Below are 23,740 nucleotides of genomic sequence, written 5' to 3' on the forward strand. Positions count from 1 at the left end.
AATTAAAAGTGAACAATCGCTGTGGTCTAATGTCCGATAAGATATTTTTTGCGAAAAATGCATACTACCACCAATTATTTGTCTCTAATGACCACGAGACGTTAAATCCTAACTAGCTAATTATTTTAAGTTTCGGTATCACACGCCATGAGGGGTTTTTTTTTAATTTTCTTGTGATTTCTATTATTTAAGGCTATTCCTTCAAAGGCTATAGCGAAGGAAGCCAGTACCCATTGCCAATATTTTAATTAATGTACGTCATGATATTGGCCCGCCACGAGAAAACGACACATACCGTTTTTTATATCCGCTCTTGAACTGTCCTTAAGATAATTGAAAATGTACATGTATAGTCGGTTATTTTACAAAACTTATTTTTTTAAAACAAAAACTATGAAATCTGAAGAAGAAAAATAAACCCACCGGACTGTGTTAGAGAGAATAATGATTTTTTTCTCTCCATAAAATAAAGAAATTTCCATTTTTATTTCTTATTGTTTGAATACACATACACAAACCAAAATAATTTCTGTTGATAGTATATACTTTAACGAGAAAAAGTTTAACATCAAGGAGGCACGTTTTCAGTAATAATAAAATATTATCAGTAAAGACAAGCATTTTTCGCGAAAAAAAAAATTATATGAACGCCTATTAGACTCCAGTGGTTTCTTCCTTGTGATTGACGGCCGTCTGGAAGAGAATCCATTGCTTTATTTTGCCGGGCACATTCTGGGGCGCGTTCGCTTGCACACAGAATTGCTTTCATTCATCTGCCTACAGCAGACATACACCTGAAGGAAACTCGACCAATCATGAAACACAGGCTGTAATTTTTTTCGCGAAAAATACACACTCCTAATTACGAGTTCAAAATAATGAAGATAATATTTATTTGACAATAATTATTGGGTTCTGAATTTCTGATGCTTAATCGTTGTGGTTTTTATTATCTTACATATAAATAGCAATATATTTGAATGAGTAGTTTGCTTATTTTATAAAAGAATGTTACATTTTCGGTTGATACACTTGTTTTGACGCTTACTCTGCTAGTAAAAACTGGCGCAACTCGTCTGCTATTGTTTACTGCGCCGAGCGCGGAATAACCGCATTTGACTGTGTGTTTTGAGAAGTAAAGATTGCAAAATAAGAAAAATATAAATAAAAACAGAAACCCACAAAGAGCAAGCCTTAATCAGCAGATGTCGAACAGACTGCACCTAACAGTGATTTTTTTTTGCGCATGGGGAAAATTTGTTTAGAATAATACGGCCAGCAGATATTGTCTAAAAATGTTTTTAAAAAACAGTATAAAAATTGTGTAATAAATGGTAAAAAGATGATGATTGAAACAATGTGGGAAAAATTATTCTATTTATCTCTTTTAACAAAAAAAAATGACCAGCTATTAAAAATATGTAATTGAAAATTCGCAGTTGTTATTATAGAGACTTTTCTTAGTACTAAGTTAGAACCTATACTTTATTTATTACTGAATAAGTGCCTATTTGATTTAGAGTGAAACATTTCCTAGTAAAAGTAGGCCTACATACTATTTAACAATATTGTCAACAATACTGTAAGTGTATTAAAAAGAAAAAAAAATTAGCTACACTTTATGTAGAAATATGGGAAATATATAAATATGTATTATCTCTAAAGCAATCCCTAATAAATACCGCTGCTTTAATTTTCTAGCTCGTACAGTTCATGAGAAAAAATAATTTTAAAAATAACTGACCGTACATGTATTTTTTTTTTTACAGATTGTTCAAGGTCAAGCACCAAAAACGTTATTTTTCGTATTCTCATGGTGGGCCAACGACACACTTTATTTAAAATATTGACTATGGGGACCATTTCACCATGCTTACCTCGCTATGCTCTTTGCAACCATTTTCATTTGGTTTCGTCGCAAATGTTTCATATATTTACGCAATTTTATTTATTAAAGGTAAATTTATATTCACGCATGTGTTCGTAATTTACATCAATTTGTGTGACCTCTAAGGGCTCGAGAATAAGGTTTGGAAAATATCTGGTGAGAAAATTTACGACCAATCACCAAATGTAAGAGGGCTGTCGGAAAAAAAATTACAGGAAGAAATATATAGAAACAGTAAAGACAGGAAAATGAAATAAACAAATCGGCATGTGAAAACGAGACTTAACGTCGCGAAAAATTTAAAAAAAAAATTAAACAACGTATCTAAAACTCTGAGCAGTCAGCAACACATCAAATTTTTATCGCTCATTCATCACATCATAACAAAAAAAAAAAAGTTGGGTGACCTTCAAGCTAGGTTCTGGAAGATAATAATCTCCAATAATAGAGTCGTCATATAAAAGGTATGTCGCCCATGGCGGGTTTTAATAACATAATTGAACTGTCCAAAGTGTTACTTTTTTCTTATTTTTTTTCTGCAGCTCGAGCGATTTTTCATCCGATCTCAACTCCACCTTCTTCCAACGAAGTTCGCTTGTCTCTGAAAGATCCTTGCAATATAGAAGATTGTTTTGAAACAATTGTATTGCACACACGTAGGGCCATGCATATTTTTTCAGAAAAGATTCCCAGACTAGGTGAAAGTTAAAACACTGTATCATCGTCTGTGTTTCGTGATTGGGTGAGTTTCTTTCAGGTACGTGTCGACTGTCACAACACCAATCACAGTTATTAAGCGCGGAAGCAAACTCGTCCTGAATGGCTCGGTCAAACACGGCAACTTCTTCAGACGGCAGCCAATCACAAAGATTAAACCGGTGGTGCGGGTATACCTTGCAATTAAATAGGCATTCAGGTTTTTTTTCGCGAAAAATGCCTGCCCCTACACATACGCCACCGTCAGTTTGCACTAGATACATAGCGTAGGAAAACCTCAACTGTTTTGTCGCAGTAAGCCTACTGTGTTCCTCTGTGATATTGTCGTAGGGCTGTCCAAAATAGATTTAGTTCCATCGCTGGAGTTCTGAGCGTCGCTGTGTTGATCGAGATGGTTTTTTTTTTTCTGAATACTGTTCTTGATTCAATACAAATTTTTTTTGGACAAACGCCAGTGAAGTTTTTTTTACACTGTTTGTCATGGAAAAAAATTCACGATTCCAAAATAACAAAAAAAAAATATGTTATCTGTAAAGTCGGTTTACGGACGATAGTTTAACATGACAACGTCATAACAAAACATTGATGAAATGATTGCATACTTTTATGAATAAAATTTAATCATTTTTATTGAATTATCACTATTTTGTATGGATACAATGAAGGAGTGAAATGAAATCTACAATTTAATTGATAAATTTACTTTTATTTGCACTCATTAATTCAAATATGTTTATTACTTTGACGAACAGATTATTTTAACTGTAACTTTAATACATGTTTGCTATTTAACTTCTTCCAATCTGTGTTATTCTGTTAAGGATAGGACGATGATAGGAAAAGTAGGAAACGAATGGGAGTGTTTCAAGTTTAATGTGCCTCGAAATAGTCCAAATCGACGGTTGTTCCAATCGAGTGGAAGAGAGATATATGCGGCGCAAGCGTACGATGAGCGTAACGGGACACAGTGTAACGGGACGATGTGCGTTACGGGACACTTTTCCGTGCGTGCAGCCGGCGTTCATAGATTTATTAGATGTTGTCACGTCAAAAAAATTAAAAACGAAAACATAAACCCACAGAGAGCCAGTCTTTATCAGCTGATGTCGAACATATGGGACCCAACGGTGGAACTAAACACGTATTATGGACAACACAACGTCGAAAGCACAGACGAACACATTCAAACTTAAAATATCACACAGCACAAGAATTCCGTGGATTTCAGTCATTGCATTCTTGATTTTTTTTTCCCCAATACATACATGCAAATGGTGTATGTCCAAATTGTATTAAATAAAACTTCCCCATTGTATGGCTCATTTAAATAACGCATACTGTTTTTCTTGCAATGGTCTCATCGCTTTCAGTCGTAGGGGCTGTAATATATATATATATATATATATATATATATATATATATATATATATAATTTCTCTGACAAAATTCGTTTTAGGTAGTTCTCGTGCAGTCTAGGCATTTAACATTTTCCATCAGCTGATTTTGTCTTACTCTCCATGTGTTTGTGTATTTATCTTTGTTATCCGTTCTTGATATTTCTCTATGACATGCAATGCAAATCAACACTGGCGCACGTATATATTTTTTTTTAAATCAAAGTTTGCTGGCTTCCAGGGCCATTGTCTTAACAGATATATATATTTTTTTTTTGGTCACGTCAAAGTTGAATAAATAATCCCCGACGTTTCGGTCAACACTGCAGACGCCCTCTTCAGGAAAGCAGAGCCCACAGTGGCATTGGTGAGCTGAATATGGTGACTGCAACGACGACCGAAAAGATGACGCAGCTAAAAACCCACTAGCGTAGCAAATCCACGCTCGTTCATAGAATCAAACCGTGCTTTGTTCTCGATAACATGAACCTTGACAGTTATAATAAAGGCACCGTGTTGCCACATTCCTCACAATATCAGTCCAAGAGACTGCAAATCGAATGATCCGGCAGTCAACGTAGCTGCTCCGGCAACGAATTCTAGCGGCGGGTGCGAAAACTACGTGTGATTCGCGTCAAGAAATGTAGTTGAAAACACAATTTGCGTACGTATTCATCATGCTCGACATTTTTTTTAAGAATTCTTTTTAAATTTCGTGTCCAAGTTTCTGTATTATACGTGTATTTGCAACGAGCAAATACACCGTTACCGGGGTTAGATTTTACACATCTCTGGCCAGTCCGGTTAGGACTCGCTCTTTTTTTTATCAACGTTGTGTTTACTTCATTTTCAGGGATTTTCATCTCAGGTTACAAGCGATATTTACAGAATATTATATATAATCATGTCGGTAAAAAAAAATACGCATGTTTTTATAATCCTGATTTCTTCAGTTGCGTCGTACAGAACGTTTGGTACATATCTGGAGGGAAAATTGGTTTTCCCGGGCGAGGAATGCCAGATGGAGCTATCGGAATTAATCGACAGGGAGTTAGTTCCCCTTGATGAATAGTGAGTAGGGACCGGAAAAATTCGCGGGTTCAATGACCTGAATGGTTGAACTCCATAGCTCTACGTACACTCGGTCAAATGTCACCCCACTCATTGGCTGCTGGTCTTGTGAGACGTCCCAACGTAGCAGCCTGTGATTCGATACAGCTTTGGTCGGGTGTTTCTCATTGGCCCAGAGTCATCCAGGTGAGTTGTGAGCCAATAGCAGAGGCTGCACTGAGGTAGAACTATTTGTATTTTAGCCCATCGCGAAATGAACTCGCGAATTTTTCCGGTCTCTAATAGCTTTGAATATATATACTGTATAGAAGTCGCGAGTGGATAGGATTTACTCTACGTTTTTCAGAAGCTTATGATGAGCAGCTTGGGAACTTCACCGCTGCAGTGCGCTGCCGTAACGCCCTGTATCGTCTTAGTTGTTATTTACACGTTAGAGCGCAGCGCTGTCGCCCGCTGTCATTCCCCGCACCCTCCATCTATCATTCACTGCAGCTCAAGGTCGTTCAACAGGAGGGGGAAGGGGTGTTTGAAGAGTTCGACACTTGTCCGCTAGGGACCACCACAAGTCGATGCCCCTAGAGATGGTGGCGATTGCGGGCGGTGAATTAACCAACTACCTCAAAACCGTATTAGAATTTTTAACCTGGGCTGGCGACTTCTATACAGTATATATATTCAAAGCTAATAGTGAGGAACGATGATGACGTAATCGCCCCGGCGAGCTGGGGGCGCCTCGCGCGCGCCAACAAGAGGAAGAGACTGCCGACTCGCGCCCGAGGTTGCCTTTCGGCGACGACGTCGTCTTATAACCCGTGGCGAGCCCAGTTATCTTAAAACTGGTTCTAATTGCTGCGGTGCCGCGCGGCCTGCGAAGCGACGCCCTGAGGGGTATTCCTGCCGTCCTCCCTTTTGCTACCGCGGGCAGACACCTTCCGGTTTAATTGGTCAATTACTGTTTCCCCCCCTCCCCCACCCCACCAAAAAATAAGAAAAAAGTTTGGTATTTAATAAAAAAGGTTAATCTGTAAGTAAATTCCAGACTCGATTGCTGCCTTTTTTCTCGACACACGTACACGGTTAAAATGCTTTAGACTTAAATTTACAACAACAAAAAAAGTCAATTACTGTTTTAAAAAAAGTTTGAATTAATGAAAAGGTTAATTTGTAAGTAAATTCCAGACTCAATTTTGCCTTTTTTTTCTCGACACACATACACTCTTAAAAAGTTTTAGACTTCAATTTAAAAAAAAAAAGCCGGTTTCAAAATGTCAATTGACGTTCGTTAATTTACGGATAATCTTTGTGAATTTTCGGTCTCTCTGTCTACTTTCAGCAGTGGACAACAAAATATGAAAATGGACTACGCGTCCGAGTTCCCAATTCCCCCCCCCCCCTCCCACAACTCGTCAGCCGGACCATCATCCGTATACAGTACTACACTCCTACGCAACTAATACATGCCCTGGCATCCCAGTGTCTGTGCAGGTTTCATCTGGGTCCAACTTATCGTGGTTTCAAGCTAGTTTTTAAGATAAGGGGGGGGGGGGGGGGAGAGATAGTCGTGATGCCTTTTTCACTGCCATGGCTGGCCAATCCCCGAACAGACAAGCTGCACTGCTAATCTCAGCATTACTAGGCGTATAGGCTTCGGCCTGTGACGCACCTATGTAAGTCTTTCCCTAACCCGGACTGCTCCTACAAATACACTTAGTTTTTTAGTTAGGTTAGGAAAAAACAAATCTTAATACGAACTCACATCTTTGGTAGTAACAAAATTTAAATAAAAATGCATACAACAAAATATGTACAACATTAACAGTCTTCTTTCCTTCACGTGCATATTAAATCAAAATACTCCATTGCACGAATCATCTAAAGAACGTAAAAAAAGCAACAACAGAGTCGATAAACTCACTAAAAGAAAGAGGAAAATAAAACAATTGGGGGGGAGAGGGGAAACAAGTGAGCAATGAAGCGGTGTCGGGAGTAAAAAGATGGCCGTCAAAACTTTAGCCAGCGAACTCGCCCGCTGATTTTCAAGTCTCCGGTTACACACCACCAAGCACTTTCCGGCGTGACCTAGCTTCCCTCGCTTGTGGACACTTCATGCCTTGTTGTGTCTGCAAATATCACTGGCACACTGAACTCGCCACAGTGGGCGTTGTTTGCTTCAACGAAAATCTTCCTCCTCTCCCCCTCCCCCTCCCCACTTCGAAACACAAAAAAAAAAAAGACAAATATATCTCTCTCTATTTCCCTCTCTCTTCTTCAATATCTCAAGCTTTCTATCTCTAAACTTACTCTTTGCAACTTTTCCTCGGTCTCTTTCTATCGTTCTCGCTCTCTCATTCCAACCTTCTCTCGCTTTTTTTTCTATCCTTTCTTTAAATATTATTGTAAACATACCACACCTTAACGTATATGAATAGGTACTATTAATGTCAAGTATTCGAGTCAATGTGAGCTCTTTTTGTCATTCTTCCTAGGTACGTCCTGCCGATCAAGAAATACCGTCTGTCCCATTTAACTTTGCTCAGATTCAACAAGTTCACGTATGTAACAGATAGCTAGCACCAGTGGTGCCAATTCCCCAACTGTCACTTGCCAAGCAACACACGATATTTGTTTGCGAACACTGACGACCACGAAAAGTTGTTTATAAACACTTGACTGTGGCAGAAGGTTACGTACACTCTTGGTACAACTTTTGAAAACCATCCTTCTTGAGACACGTTTCACAACACAGATGTGACACTATTTTTCCCTTGTAGTCCGTCAGTGGAACAGTTGTGAGACAGTCTGTGATCAAATTTGAACTGTTTACAGTGGTTGCCAAAGGATGTGTGTGTGTGTGAATTGTTTTAATAATGTTCAGATTAGCAGGACAGCTAGGCAGCCCTTGAACCATTACAAATTTTTTCATATAAATGGCGCATGTTCACACACACAAAACGCCCAACTTACATAGAACCAGTTATATTAGGACTTTCTTCCTTCCCTCTGAAATAGATATAAATTTAAAAACAAATACTGAACAGTATTTATACTGACCTGAATAATTTTTAAACCAAGGAAATTATTGCAATTGTTTTACTGCGTTCTAAAATTTATTTATGTGATCTTTGCTTTATTTAAACCATCCTTTTGTGTGCACTGTTACATTCAATATATTTTATATTTTATAATAAAGAACAGTAGGTCTCTTTTCTTAATTTTGGTGTTTATAATAATATAAATATATACATTCACGTGTTATACATCCGGAAGGACTTGACACCATGTTGGATGTACAGAAAAAAAATTATAAATAATAATTTAATTAAATTCTAAATGCCAACACCATGCTGTCATTCAAGAACAGTTCCTGCTGCCAATAAACTATTTAAGTATCCAGCACAGAGTTAGTGTTTCTTGCGTTGGGTCTTATTTGTTCCACGGTGTTCACAGTCATTGAATGTATTTTTTTTCAGGAGGGGATATGAATAAACTAATAAATAAATAAAAATATATATTTTGTGTAAAAAAAACTTAACGTCAACAACAAAGGGTTTGGACAGTTACATTATCATTCTCAACATGCACCGCTTCCTGTGTGGTCTGTACTTCCCGGTGTTGTTAGAGCCAACCTTGCATCACCCGAAATGACATAGTGACTTTGCCAATGTATAAAGAATTTTATTTTTCATAAACTATCGTAGTATATTTTACTACCAGGCTGTGTTACATAGTTCCACGCCACAGGGCCACTTCCATAGTCAGGTGAGTAATGTCCAAGCAAAAACTTTGCCAGTTAGTCAAATGGAGAAATAATTTCCTTTGTTTAAAGCCAAGACCCTACAAACCAACTCTAACATTTTCAGTAATCGTCCGCTGAAGTGGACGTTTATATCTCAATTATACATGGAGTTTATCAAAACTTGAATGTGTGGCTTAAGGTGTACACTACTTTCTGGTGGACATCATACTTTATGGCTATGAAATAAATAATTTTTATGTACGTATATTTATTATTAGGCCTATAAAATAAGTATACATTAATATTAGAATTATAGCGTAAGGTTTATACCAAAAAAATGGGTTGGTTACAGTAAAAAAAAATTAAAATTAGGTAGGTATATCTTATGAATCGACAGTGTGACAGAAACAATAAACTGACTGCCATTTGTGTGAGGCTGGTGTCACGTTAAAATGCAGTTTAATCGGAGCTGTTGCCAGTACCTACCCGATGATTTATTCTGGATCAGTTGTTTGGGTGTTCGATTCTGATAGATTTACTTGGAACATTCTTGAAAAACCTGCATTGTGTGTAATCCAAGAAAAGTGTTAGAAAGAATATCCAGCCAAGAAAAAAAAGTGAGCAAGTATTTCAGTACTCGCCAGAGATGTGTCAACATCTAGCATCGGTGACGAACAAATTCACGTGAAATTTAACGTATAATTCTTTAAAATAATGCCAAGCGTGATAAATATACTCAAAATGAGTTTTCAACTACATTTCTTGACGCGAATCACACGTAGTTTCCGCACCCGTCGCTAGAATTCGCTGCCGCAGCAGCTACGTCAACTACGTAATAATTCAATTTGCAGACCAAAATTTTAAAATAAATAGTGACACGACTCCGATTAAAAATGAAAAAAAAAAAAAATCGAGAAAATACTAAACCCCGGCTATGGACCTGATTTTCGACAAGGAATTTTATGAAAATACTTCCCATCTTGTTAAAAATTCGTTGAACAATTACTAATATAAAATTCTCCTTTGTCTCTATGAACTTTGGTTCGCGCCATCCGTCCACAGATGGCAGCACCGTGGTTAACACATTTCCGTTCCATTCACGCAATTACTTACTCCTACCAAATGCCATATACCGAGAGCTAAGATGTTACACATTAAAAAAAAAAAAAAAAAACTGGAAGTTTTAGCCTTAGCAGCTGAAACGAATAGTGTGAGACAGACCTTGGAGGATGTCTCTCCCTTTGACTCGAGGCACGAGTTGTTCACACACTATACGGCCTATCGTAAGGGCGACAATGGCTCACTCATTACGCGCCTCTTCGCCTCTACGCGCCGGGCACCGAAATTATTTCTCGTCGGCGACGCGTCTGAATGTGGCAATGAACGGTGGCCGTGTGATATCGCTGCGCGTCAAATTTTTAAAACCTAAAATCACACGTGAAGGGAAAAAAAAAAATGTTTTAGCACTTTTTTTTCCCCACGTTGTCAAAAAAAGCACGTTGAAAAATTAAACTTTTTACTAGCAGGTGACTCTTAAAGACCTTACGTAACAAGGCACGTTTATGGAATCTTGGGCTGTTTGTAAATGGCGCCAAAGTTCCGCGTGCTTTTGGCAGCCTAGAGAGACGGTTATAATTATGATATAGTCAATAATTTCAAAAATTATTTAAAAAGAGTTTTTTTTTCATAATTAGAATACTGAATTTTATTTCCAAGCGTCACCCAGGTATGGAAACTTAGAAATTTATCTGCTTGCGAGTTACAATGAAACGATTGCTCCGCAATTAAATGTTAGTCATTAAACAAATAGCAGGTAACATCATTGAGGCAAAAATCTGGGGTACATTTCGAGTTTTCAACAGAATCACACAATGAAATACTCATATAAGGGGAATCGCCGCAGAAATGGGTCTTTGGTAAAAAATTAATGCCATGAAAAATGAAATATTTGGATGTAGTCGAGCCTCACCAATCGTTCCAAGGAGAACTTATTTTGTATTTATGTTTATGTTCAACGGCTATACGCCAACGACCAGAGACTCAATACTTAATCGACACTCATTATAATACGTTTTTTTTTTATTAATTACAATATCTTCCTTGAAATTTACACCTATGACCTACCCGATAATTGAACCCAAATTAACGAACTTAACGTAAGCCGGTGTGCATTACTCCTACTCCGGGAATTCACAATCCGAACAGTTCCGAAGTTTACCGAAGTAAAAGGTTAGGTTAGGTCCGGTCAGTGTAATAAAATAATCTACACGGGTAAACATGATAGCTACCTATTTCCTCCGTTCCGAGTTCGAAACAACGAGTTGAGGATAGATCTTATCGATACATTCTATTGTAACGTACTTTCGATCACGTTACTTTCATTTGTAGATGGCAGTGTGGTATGGCGGATAGTATGAGGGGTAAATTGGCAGTCATATAGGAGGGGCACATATGAAACGAAAAACTGGACTGCTTACAAAAACAAATAATAATCTTCTTCAGGATGCACCTCGTATCTGACCCTTGAAAAAAGTTTTTTTTTTTTTTGTAATTTTTCTTTTTGAGACTTGTTTATATAACATCTGTTTTCATGTCGTCAGAAATGCATTAAAATTGGTGTCTAAAATTTTTTTGACTCCACATTGACCCGGGAGGTATCCCATACCAACCCACAGGGCCGGAGCGTTCATATAGGCGAACTAGGCAACCGCCCAGGGCGCCAAGTAGCTGGGGGCGGCGCAGCACGACACACAACAGCTGATACAATATGTTTAACGATTATTCAAACTAGATGAAAATGGATTTTTGTAACAGCTTGGAATGTTTATATTGATATAAGTAATTATTTAAAGTCCACGGTGACCTGTGTATGATTTTTAATAAGTAAAAAAAAACACAAGCCTGCTTACATTGGATTATTGACAAAATCTTAGGCTTACGTGATGTATTTTGAGGCAAGAAAAATTTCTTTGGGGTGTCCGGCCGCAGGGGGGGGGGGGATTAGGGTTTTTCGCCTAGGGCGCCAATTTACCTTGCACCGGCCCTGCCAACCCGAAACCATTCGTTCATCCGCGGTACAGAAAAAAAAAACAACGTTGAGTTTCCAGTCGTCGGTCGAGACTTACCTGACGTGAAGACGCTGGAAGCCACTGGAGTCTCCCTGGCCCGGCGGGGTGAAGAGAATTGTGAAGAAGGGGGGGGCGGGCTTCACCGACGCACTCGCGAAGGCTCCTGACAGAGAAGTCGCACCGCCACAAACACCACGAACCTCTCGCGGCGCCGTCACGAGGCGCACTGGCGGGACGCCGGCCGCGCGCCCCGTTCAAGTAGCTCGAGTCAGTCGCCCGAGCGGTTCCGAGCAGTTCCGAACGGCTCCGAAGTTCTGGCCGCTCGCTCGCTCGTGCGACGGCGCCGACTCCGCGCGAGACAGATGCTATTTATTATACGAGTGGACGTCTCGGCGTAGCATCGTTGTGGGAAGACGTATCAGCATTAAGCTTGCAACTATTAACTAGTGAGTATCAATAATAATATTTAAAAAAAAACGTAACCAAAAATAGCATTATTTTTCTATTAAGTACTAGCAACACGCCACGGCTTCGCTCTGGTAGATTGATTTTTTTTTTATCAGAGAAAAATATTATTTTGAAGAATCATAAAAAATTATTTTTTTTACTATTGTTAATTTTCAAACACATGCAATATAAATTACAGAAGAGTAAAGATAGGTACTCAATATAAAAAAAGATAGGTAAATGATATGTTGTAATTTTTACGGAGACTCATTTATTTAAATTCTTCTGAGAATACTAAACGTTTGTACTTTTTTCTAAACGGATTTATCATTTCCGTTTGAACGTGTTATAACTCCTAGGAGTAATGCCAAAAACTTTTGTCAAAATACATTTTTGATACGACCAAACGTAACTGCAAGGGGTGGAAAAACACAAGGGCTGGAGGAAAAGAAATTTCGTAACAACCTTAGTAGGCACATTATAGAATCCGTTCAAAATGTTTGTTATTCTTATACTTTTTATTTAAAACCTTTGTCTGAAACAATTTTTGATACAACAAAAAAATTCTGAAAGGTGTTGAAAAAACATGAGGTTAAGTTAAGAAAATAAATATGTATAACTTCCCTACCATGTACTCTATCGAATTAAATTTTAGAAATTTTATTTAATATTGTTGAAAACTTTTGTCTTCAGTAAATTTTATTTAACAAACCATTCCTGCTTGGGGTGGAAATAATAAGGGTAGAAAGACAAAAAGTAATCAAAACCGATATAATTTATTAAACTTTATAACGTTATTCTTAAACTTCTTCACTAGACAAATAGTATAATATTTTTAGTATAATAGTTTAATTTTTTCATTTAAAAAAATGGGAAATAGTGTGGCAGGTCTTTCTATATGTATGAAAATTTATCTTGGGATGTAATGTTAATATTGCCCTATACCATTACATAGGAGGAGGGGGAAAAATTCGTTTAGTCCACACCACACGATGCCCATTTTATGCTATACCTTCTGTTATACCCATGGGTATAAAAGTGGGCATACGAGTTTGTATAACAGAAGAGAAGAAATAATTCTTAACTCCATACACATGATACCCAGTATACTAACAGAAAACCGACCAAAGCAATACACATGTTGCTGTAAATTTAACCAAATCCAAAAATAAATAAAAAAAATTGCAGATGTTAAGTCTGTATATTATGTAACTGGAATATGATTTTTTTAAATTCATTTCACTTGCAAAAAATATAACAAAGTTAGTTTTCTATTTAAAAACAAATACAAAAAAATGTTGAAACGTAACGAGACTGTATATTTTATGGGTAGGTAAGTTTCAAAATCTAGTAATATAAAATCTGAAGGTTACAATTGAAATTGGGTTTGCTTTAATGTAGTTCATTTATGATATATTTATAATATTACATTAATCAGACAGTTCATCTAGCTAATTCACAGTATTGATTGTGCAAATTTCATTGAAACAGTAAAAAGTGCTACTGTTTCACATATTTTTATATATGTTAGTTGGATAATTTTACTTCTTTCTTTGAGAAAATATAACTACAAATTTTTGTAAACCCAGTGACACAAAGAAACACGTAGGCCTATAGTTCACGTAATAAACTTAAATCTAAAGTAAAGGAAAACCATCTCCAATTTTCATTTAGGCCAACAGGTGTGGATTTGTAAAATTTTAACTTATTCATAATTAATAAATGGACATTCGTTTCCTAACAAACGGAGGATTTTTACCTAGAATTTTTTTTTCTTCTGAAATTGCTATTGAACTTTTCGTCGAGAAAAATTAATAATGAAATCGGTGGGGGGGGGGGGGGGGGGGGATGGACACGTCTGCATGATTACATGATACGTGTGTGAAACCAATTTTTTTTTCTTCTTCATCTGATTGTTGCGCCATGTTGGTCAGACGCCCAAAAACATTGGCTGAAGGGTGGTGTTCGAATTGTGGAAACAGCTTGAACGACGGGGGGAGGATTCTAACTCGCACTTTACTGACCTTCAACAGACGTTACCAATGTCCTGGGCGGAACAGTGGCGTAGCCAGGATTTGTGTATGGGGGGGGGGGGGGGTGTTAAGAAGCTTGCCCCCCCCCCCCCCCGTATTAAAGCGGGGAGTCTGGGGGCCCTCCCCCCGGGAAAATTTGGATTTTAGGGTGTAAAATAGTGCTATTTTAGCAGTTTTCGGTACTTAAATTTAAATATAGTAATTGTGAAATTTTTATTAATTTTTATGAAATTTGTTTGATAATGATGAATAAGAAATTAATTAAAGATTTGGTGCTAGGGGGGGGGGTTGAACCCCTAAACCCCCCTCCCCCTGGCTACGCCCCTGGGGCGGAACAACATGGCGAGGTGACGAGATATCCCGACAAAAATTCCCAAACCACTTAAATGCCCAGGCGCACACACTAAAAATTCCATCGACTGTTTCCTCCCTGGGGGAAAATTGTCGTGTCGTAAACTCATTTTTTCTTCTGTTTTTGTTGTTGTTATTGTCACGAAATGCATGTATAAAATTACTGATATTCAAATAACGTTTTCTGGAATGTTAAATATATATATTTTTGTTTTAAGTTCTGCGTGAGTGTATCGTGATTCGGGGAGAAAGCGGCGGGAGAGATGCTGACGTCGGGCGAAGGCGTCTGCCCGGACGCGGGGCGGATTGGGGGCCCGGCGGACGCGGGGCGGGACCCCCGGTGCCTCGAGGGACACCTGGCGGAGCTGCAGCGGCGGTTCGGCGCCGTGGCGCGCGGGCTGGACTCGCTGGCGGCGCGCTACGAGCTGCTCAAGGCCATGGTGCTGGCCGCGTGCGGCGCCGAGGAGGTGGCTCGCTGCTCGCGGGCCAGCCCCGTGTTCAGGTGGGCCTGGACGTCACTTCACCTAAAAGTCATATCTCCTAAGCGTCACTTGACCTAAAATTTAAAATAATCCTTCAGTCATTTGACCTAAAAGTCATTTGCTCAAAAGTCATATCTCCTAAACGTCACTTGACCTAAAAGTCACTTGGCATAAACGTCAGTTGACCTAAAAGTCATATCTCCTAAACGTCAGTTGCCCTAAAAGTCATATCTCCTAGACGTCACTTGGCCTAAAAGTCATATCTCCTAAACGTCACTTGACCCAAAAGTCATATCTCCTAAACGTCACTTGGCCTGAAAGTCATATCTCCTAAACGTAACTTGGCCTAAAAGTCATATCTCCTAAACGTCACTTGACCTAAAAGTCATATCTCCTAAACGTCACCTGACCTAAAAGTCACTTGGCCTAAACGTCACTTGACCTAAAAGTCATATCTCCTAAACGTCACCTGACCTAAAAATCACTTGGCCTAAACGTCACTTGGCCTAAAAGTCATATCTCCTAAACGTCACTTGCCCTAAAAGTCATTCGACCTAACAGACATTCAGCCGGAATCCACTTGAGGTGTAATGAGTTGAGGGCAAGTGGAGTGTGCTGGTTCAGGTCCATCGTGGAGCGGAGCCCGGAGGAGGACCGCCAGCCGCGCGAAGAGGCGCGCGCCTGCGCAGAGCTGCTGTGCGCCGCGATGTCCTGCCTGCAGGGCGCCGACTCCGAGGGCGAGCCCCAGCGCGTGAGTCGACCACCGCCGCGACGGTTCCGCGGTTACCGAACCCTACTCCCCCCCCCCCATACTCTCTTATAATCCAGGTAACACTACATCACTTAGAAAGTCACAACTTAGAACCGTCATAACTTAGAAAACTTGGAAGAATCCACGTAACTTAGAAACACACTACTTAGAAAGATCATAACTTAGAAACAACTAGAACTGTCGTAACTTAGGAACACGTAACTTAGAAACACGCAACGCAGAACCACACGACTTGGAAACTTCATAATGTAGAAAGTCACAACTTAGAACTATCACAACTTAGAAACACACAACTTAGAACTGTCATAACTTAGAAACACGAAACTTAGAAACACACAAACCAGAACCACACAACTTAGAAACACACAAACCAGAACCACACAACTTAGAAACACACAAACCAGAACCACACAACTTAGAAACGTCATACCATAAAAAGTCACAACTTAGGACTATCACAACTTAGAAACACACAACGCAGAACCACACAACTTAGTAACGCCAAAATGTAGAAACTTAGAACTGTCATAACTTAGACAATTTTAAGTTATGTGTTTCTAAGTTGTGTGTTTCTAAGTTGTGTGTTTCTGAGTTGTGTGTTTCTAAGTTATGACAGCACCCATTTAATCCAGAAGGGGCCGCCATTTTCGAGTCTGGCCAGGGGCGCCAGTCACATTAGCTACGCCACTGGCTGCCACGACCACCTTCTTGAACACTCCTTCCACGGCGGGAGGCTATTAGAAAAAACGAATTATAACAAAATCGGGTGATACAGCTACATATCTATCATCTCCATCCCAAAATTGAATTACACCACTGGATAGATAAAAGATCAAAGAGGACTGGGTACTTTACGTATTAACGCCACCGCAGCTACAGATTTTTGCGGTTTTTAAGGTTAGCTACATTAAAACGACTTTCAAAAGTTGTGGACGGTAGGTTGGGTTAGTATTTCTACATTAAAAATATTATAAAATATTTGTTACTGTTGCTTGGGAATTACGAATTTATGATGTAGCTATCCTGACCTAATCAACCGTTCACAATTTTTTCGCTTCTGCTGCGGTGGTGTTAATAGTAAATACCGAGGACTGTGACGGGGGAAAGCGCCGCCATTTTAGGGTCATTTTTATGCGTTTCGAGATTTCCATTTAGTATAACTTTTTGACTTCGGAGAAGCTACGACGTTCGTTCGAGTTTCAATCGTCAGCTATCGTCGAAATCTATCGATCGCGTACGTAAAAAACGTTAGTGTAAAATAGTTACAGTGAATATATATGGTGTTAAAATAAAATAAAAATGACTAAATCATACATAAAATTGCGCATTTTATATTTTGTATAGAAAAAATTACCTACCTGTTACGTACACGTGTTCACGTACAACAAACGGCCGTGTTCTTGACACAGCCACACCCCTTTTTTTTTTATGTTAAACATGCTAATGGCGTTCCTCTGTTTACCCTGAAACAGCGTTCCTTAATCCCTAGTGGTTTATGAGAAATTATAGTTTGTTGGTTACGTTATATGGCCTATGCAGCGAAGCGGCTGTCGCCTGTGCTTTGATCGCGTTCCCGAGCCTGTGATTTTTCCATATCTAAGAACGTGTATATATAAAGTAGCTTGGCTTCTGGGTTGTAGCCGCGTCCTCGGCGAATAATTCACCGACGTTTCGATCGACACTGCAGTCGGCATCATCAGGGAGCAGTTCTTAAGAACCTCAGTAGGTAACTGCTGTCCTGATGATGGCGACTGCAATGTCGACCGAAACGTCGGAGAATTATTCGCCGAGGACGCGGCTACAACCCAAAAGCCAAGCTACTTCGGACAATGGCCGTGAAAGCCTGTGAACATTATTAGCGTGTATATAAATGTTTTGCATTTGGATGTTTTGACGCAATGGAACGTAAATAATAACTTTAAAAAACAAATTACGTGATTCCCTACTGTGCATTTTAACCCGGGCGTCAACCCTTCATAGCAATGTTTTCGGCGGAGATCCGACTTGTTACCTACGTGCTATAACTGAGACAAAAAAAAACCGCGGATTCATTTCTGGATAGGTTAATGTTAAAACATATGTATTGTTTTTTTGTTGCTCTTGCCATTGGCTCACAGTTCATCCGGGTGACTCAGGGCCAATGAGAAACACCTTAGCCAAAGAAGTATCCAAATCACATGCTCCCCAGTTCATACATCTCACAGGCCAGCAGCCAATGACAACGTGGTTTCACCAGAGAATATAAGGGACTATGTATTTCATCCAAGAGGTCATTGAACCCGAGAATTTTTTCCGATCTCTAGCGACGTAACCTGACCTACAAAAAGGAATTATTACGTTTTATACACATAATGAAAATTCCTTTATTACGTCAGTTTACGTATAGGACGCACGTATTTTTTATTTATTTAAATGTTCATTCATCTTCCAAAATCTTCAAAAAATACAAATTCTAATTATTCACTTTTTTACACGTGTAGAACCACGTTATTGGCAAACGCAGTTAAAGCACAAGATGGCGGCGGCCGCGTCAAAGCACAGGCTCTGTAATGAAAGCAATAAAAGGTGATTACTCAGAAACCAGTAGGAATTCAGAAACGCTTTGGAATTTTATGATTCACGGAAAAGTCGCACAATTATAATTATATCCTTATCGAAAACTTGTGTCGTTCCAGCACCCACGTTTGCTGAGGTCATCTGCGCACTTTAACATCCGTAGTGAAATAAAATAATAAAACCCAGTAACTGTAGAATATTAGATTATCTTTTCCAACGTTTTGAAAGAGAAAAACAAAGTGTTTACTTGCGTAAAAACCATCAATCAAAATTTAAAATTAAGCTCGACTTAAAAACAAATCCCGCATATATCTTTCTCCCCCCCCCCCTCCGATATAAGGGCCGGGAGGAATAAATGTAAAAAAAATTCCCTACCCCCAAAATAGGCCTAACTGTAAGGTTTCCAGAATTGTAAATTGTGCATCAAAATAATTTTCAAAATACTTCCCTTTTCCCCCTTTTTTTCCGACGGCCCTGACGGTTTCTTCGACTGTCACTAGCGAAGTGACCATAGATAGCAATGTGTTGCGCGAATGCACGATGTGGCAACAGTGCGCGAGCACGACGTGGCAACCGTGCGCGTGCACGACGCGGCAAAAGTGCGCCTGCACGACGCGGCAACAGTGCGCCTGCACGACGTGACAACAGTGCGCGTGCACGACGTGGCAACCGTGCGCGTGCACGACGTGGCAACCGTGCGCGTGCACGATGTGGCAACCGTGCGCGCGTGCACGACGTGGCAACCGTGCGCGCGTGCACGATGTGGCAACCGTGCGCGTGCACGACGTGGCAACAGTGTGCCCTGTGCCTTTGAATACATATACTGTATAGAAGTCGCGAGTGGATAGGATTTACTCTACGTTTTTCAGAAGCGTTTGATGAGCAGCTTGGTAACTTCACCGCTGCAGTGCGCTGCCGTAACGCCCTGTATCGTCTTAGTTGTTATTTACACGTTAGAGCGCAGCACTGTCGCCCGCTGTCATTCCCCCGCACACCCCCCATTCATCATTCACCGCAGCTCAAGCTCGTTCAACAGGAGGGGGAAGGGGTGTTTGAAGAGTTCGACACTTGTCCGCCAGGGACCACCGCAAGTCGATGCCCCTAGAGACGGTGGCGATCGCGGCGGGTGAATTAACCAACTACCTCGAAACCGTATTAGAAAATTTTAACCTGGGGCTGGTGACCATTGTTGCCAGACGTACGAGAATTCTCGTATTTGTACGAGAATTTAGAACCTGTGTACGTTGTACGAGGTAAAGTTGGATCTCGTACGCTTTTGTACGAGAATTTTGAAGATCACTATCACTGTTGGTTTTTTTTACCCGGGTTCTAGTAAGTTATATTAGTTTTATTGTATCTTTTTGTCAAAACAAGTGTATAACATTTATTTTGTAACATAATACCATTAAGTGAAGTTCCTGCCCGACAGCGTTGACTTTTTTTTTGGGCTGGAAACACAGGCGATGCCGACTAAAAGATAGTGTTTGTTTTTTATTAGCAGGTGCCAACCTCTATTTGTCTAGCACAGGAAATGATGACCCAGAGTCAGAATAATGTTAAATGCACAACCCCTAACTCACAATTTAGAATATTTTTGTATGTTAAATTAACGAAAATAAAAAAAAAACTTGATATTTTTTACGAAAAAAAAATAATGCAAAAAGAGTGACTGGCAGGAATAATTGTATTGTAGTGAAAATTGTTGTTAATGATGTTTTACTTATGTAATCATAGTATTGTGAAAATTCTTTAGTTAAGATTTGTTAGGCTTGTAACTCAAATGTCAAGTATATAAAAATATTGTAGAAACACATTTAAACTTTTGCTTTTACAATACCATTGTGTACGATAATTTTTTGTGTGTCGTACGAGAATTTCCGTTCCTTGGTACGAGACATTGACATTTACAATCTGGCAACACTGCTGGCGACTTCTACACAGTGTTACACACACACACACACACACACACACACACACACACACACACACACACACACACACATATATATATATATATATATATATATATATATATATATATATATATATATATAGAATGCCTGTGCGCAGGACGAGCGTCAGGAGCTGGAGTTCTGGCGCCGCAAGGGCGCGGAGCTGTCCTGCCGCTACGACCAGCAGGACGCGGAGCTGGAGCGCATCAGGAAGGACGTGTCCGTGGTGCGGCGCGAGCTGATGCGCGTGGCGGCCTCGCAGGACGAGGAGGACAACAAGGACAAGGACAAGGACCAGGCGCCCGCGTGCAAGCAGATCCAGGGCGTGCTGACCATGGCCCTGTGCGTGGTCTCGCGCTTCGAGGCGTCGGTGGGCGAGCAGGTGAAGGACCTGCGCTGCGCCGCCGACGAGTGCTCGCGGGAGCGCGACCGCCTGGAGGGACAGCTGGAGTGCCTGGAGGGACAGCTGGCCCAGGAGCGGCTCAGGCTGGCCGAGGCCTCGGCCCAGCTGTGCGACGCCCAGGTACGCACAGGCGCCCTAGGCGAAAAACCCTTAATGCCTCCCCCACCCCCCACACCGTCGGACACCCGAAAAAAATTTTCCTTGCCTCAAAATACGTCACGTAAGCCTAAGATTTGGTCAACAATCAAATGTAAGCAGGCTTGTGTTTTTTTTTACTTTTTTTTTTTACTTATTACAAATCATAAACAGGTCACCGTGTACTTTAAATAATTACTTATATCTAGAGACCGGAAAAATTCGCGGATTCATTAGGCGATATGCTAGAATTCAAATGCATACACCTCTTAGATGATTTTTGCTATTGGCTTACTGTTCATCTGGACGCATCTCAACCAATTATAAACCCTCGACCGAAGAAGGATCGAATCACAGACGAACCAGCCGAGACGACTCACAAGTCGGCAACCAATGAACTTGCGTTATTTTCCCGAGTGTACAGGGGAATGTGCAGTCTATCCTGAAGGCCATCGAAACAGCGAATTTTTCCGGTCTCTACTTATATCAATATAAACATTCCAAACTGTTAACAAAAATCCATTTTCATCTAGTTTCAATAATCCATTTTCATCTAGTTTCAATAATCCATTAAACATATCATATCAGCTGTTGTGTGTCGTGCTGCGCCGCCCCCAGCTACTTGGCGCCCTGGGCGGTTGCCTAGTTCGCCTGTGTGGACGCGCCGGCCCTGGGTACACACACACTGCAACTCTCCCTACCGCGATCCCGCTAGAGGAACAAATTTCAACACCGCCTCATTAGTAGAAGCCCGGAAAAAATTCGCGGATTCATTTCACGATATGCCGGAATCCACAACAACTGTACCTTTATATTGCTTCTGTGATTGGCTTACAGTTCATCTGAAGGACTTTGAGCCGACGGAAAACCCTTCAACCAAAAAAAGTATCGAGAATCGCAAGCGTCCCAGTCGACAGGTGTCACGAGTCGATATAGCCAATGAGCAGGTGGCATTTGCCTGAGTGTGTAGGGGGTTGTGGAGTCTATCCTAGAGGTCATCGAAAGCGCGAATTTTTCCTGTCTCTACTTATTGGTAACCCAGTATCATCCTTTTTCACAGACATCCGAACATAAACTCTTATTTCCACAACAAGAGGCAGTGGGCGGCACTCCGCGGCCTGGAAACTCCTCGCGGGTTCCTTGGTTCGACGCTGGGTTCTGGCATAACGGACCACGAGGCCCGCAGTGGCTGTGATGACAGTACAGTTTGCGGCACACTGCGTCGCGGTGTTTGTCTGATTAAAGCAAACAGTCTGAGCTACTGCATCACTCTCCACGAGCACAATTCCAGGACAACAATCATCACTCCCTACTCCACCACATGCATCCACGCAGGGGCGCAACAACAAGGGGGGGGGGCAAGGGTATTTTGCCCCCCCCCCCTTCTGAAACCTTGAAGTGGGGGCAAACGGGGGCAAAGAAAGCGCTGTGTAATCAATTTTTAGATAATAAAACTGCTTAAATAGCACCATTTTCCACCTTCAAATACAAATTTTCCCGGGATAGGACCCCCGGACCCCCAGCTTCAATAGGAGGGGATCGATGATTCTTTATAAAAAGTTATATTGCCCCCCCCCCCCTTTTAGAAATTTAGTTGTTGCGCCCCTGCATCCACGCAACCAGACACCAGCATCCCACCAAACAGCCACCCCCCTACCACAGACTCCAGAACACATCAAAAACGTACAAACCAAGGGGTAATGGGCGGCAATCAGAGGCCTGGGACTCTTAGCGAGCCCCCTGGATCGACGCCACAGACAGGCACATACAGGCACAGACAGGCACAGACAGGCACAGACAGGCACAGACATGCATGCGGACCAGGCGGCTCGCTACAGGCAGTGATGACAGTGTCAGTTCCGCGACTCACTGGCCGCTGGCTGTGCTGTCCGCACTTAGCAACTGCTCTGAGCCGGGACAACAATCCGACGACTATTTCGTCGTTTTTGACGGTACAGATACGTCTATCATTTTACATTAATATTTCTGCTCCGTTTACAAAAAAAATACAGTGTACAGTCGCATTCGCGTGCGATGCTTCGCAAGCGACAGGGAAGAGCCGCCGGGAGAAAGTTTGGATGCGTTGATTCGTCCTCGTTAGTGGTAGGAAAATGACAAGTCCGTTGCTAAAAGACAGGGGAGAAAAAAATTCCCCGGATTAATTTCGCTCGCAGTTAATACAAAAGACTTTGAGCCAATGGAAAACACTTCAACCAAAGAAGTATCGAATATGAAGCATCCCATTTGGCAAGTCTCACAAGTCTGCGGCCAATGAACGTGCGGTGTTTGGCAGAGTACGTTAACGCGAATTTATACAGTTACTGTTTATTGGAAAACTTTACAAGATGGTGCTAATTGTGTTTACACTTATGGCCATTGTAACGAGTGCAGTCTTTTATTTATTAGGGGTTTGGAAAAATTTTACAGTAAGTAATGGGGAGGGAGCACGACAAAAACTTATGCCCCCGGGGAGTTATATTCTTTCGGGTGTCAAATTTGAGACGAGTTACGTGATAGGGACTTTTACACCCCTGATAGCTATAGACAAGATTCCAGTGTTATTGGTTTTATTTAAAAAAATTAAGTTTATTTATAAAAAAATTCCTATACTCAATATATGATATTATTTCAAGAAATTGTTTTCTTAGATATGTGTTCCACGTAATTGTTTTATTTCTTCATTTTATCTTTATTACTACTAGTCAAAGGTTATTCCTATAAATTCAATACTGAAA

At 40.5% G+C, this 23,740-nt stretch overlaps 2 protein-coding genes across 4 annotated transcripts in view; one reads left to right on the forward strand and one right to left on the reverse strand.

Moving 5' to 3' along the window:
- The window catches only part of LOC134540206 (uncharacterized), a 316,176-nt gene extending 304,071 nt beyond the window's left edge, over positions 1-12,105 (reverse strand). For all 3 annotated transcript variants that reach the window (XM_063382792.1, XM_063382791.1, XM_063382789.1), the window contains exon 1: positions 11,932-12,105. The gene's annotated coding sequence lies outside the window, so the exon portion shown is untranslated. The remainder of the gene's footprint in view (positions 1-11,931) is intronic.
- A 2,863-nt stretch (positions 12,106-14,968) lies between these two features.
- The window catches only part of LOC134540323 (myosin-10-like), a 28,214-nt gene continuing 19,442 nt past the window's right edge, over positions 14,969-23,740 (forward strand). Inside the window, exons 1-3 of the mRNA XM_063382985.1 lie at positions 14,969-15,207; positions 15,812-15,938; positions 20,586-20,990. Coding sequence (XP_063239055.1) covers positions 14,969-15,207; positions 15,812-15,938; positions 20,586-20,990 — 771 coding nt within the window. The remainder of the gene's footprint in view (positions 15,208-15,811; positions 15,939-20,585; positions 20,991-23,740) is intronic.

Source organism: Bacillus rossius, chromosome 16 (assembly GCF_032445375.1).
Source record: "Bacillus rossius redtenbacheri isolate Brsri chromosome 16, Brsri_v3, whole genome shotgun sequence".
Classification (NCBI taxonomy): domain Eukaryota; kingdom Metazoa; phylum Arthropoda; class Insecta; order Phasmatodea; family Bacillidae; genus Bacillus; species Bacillus rossius.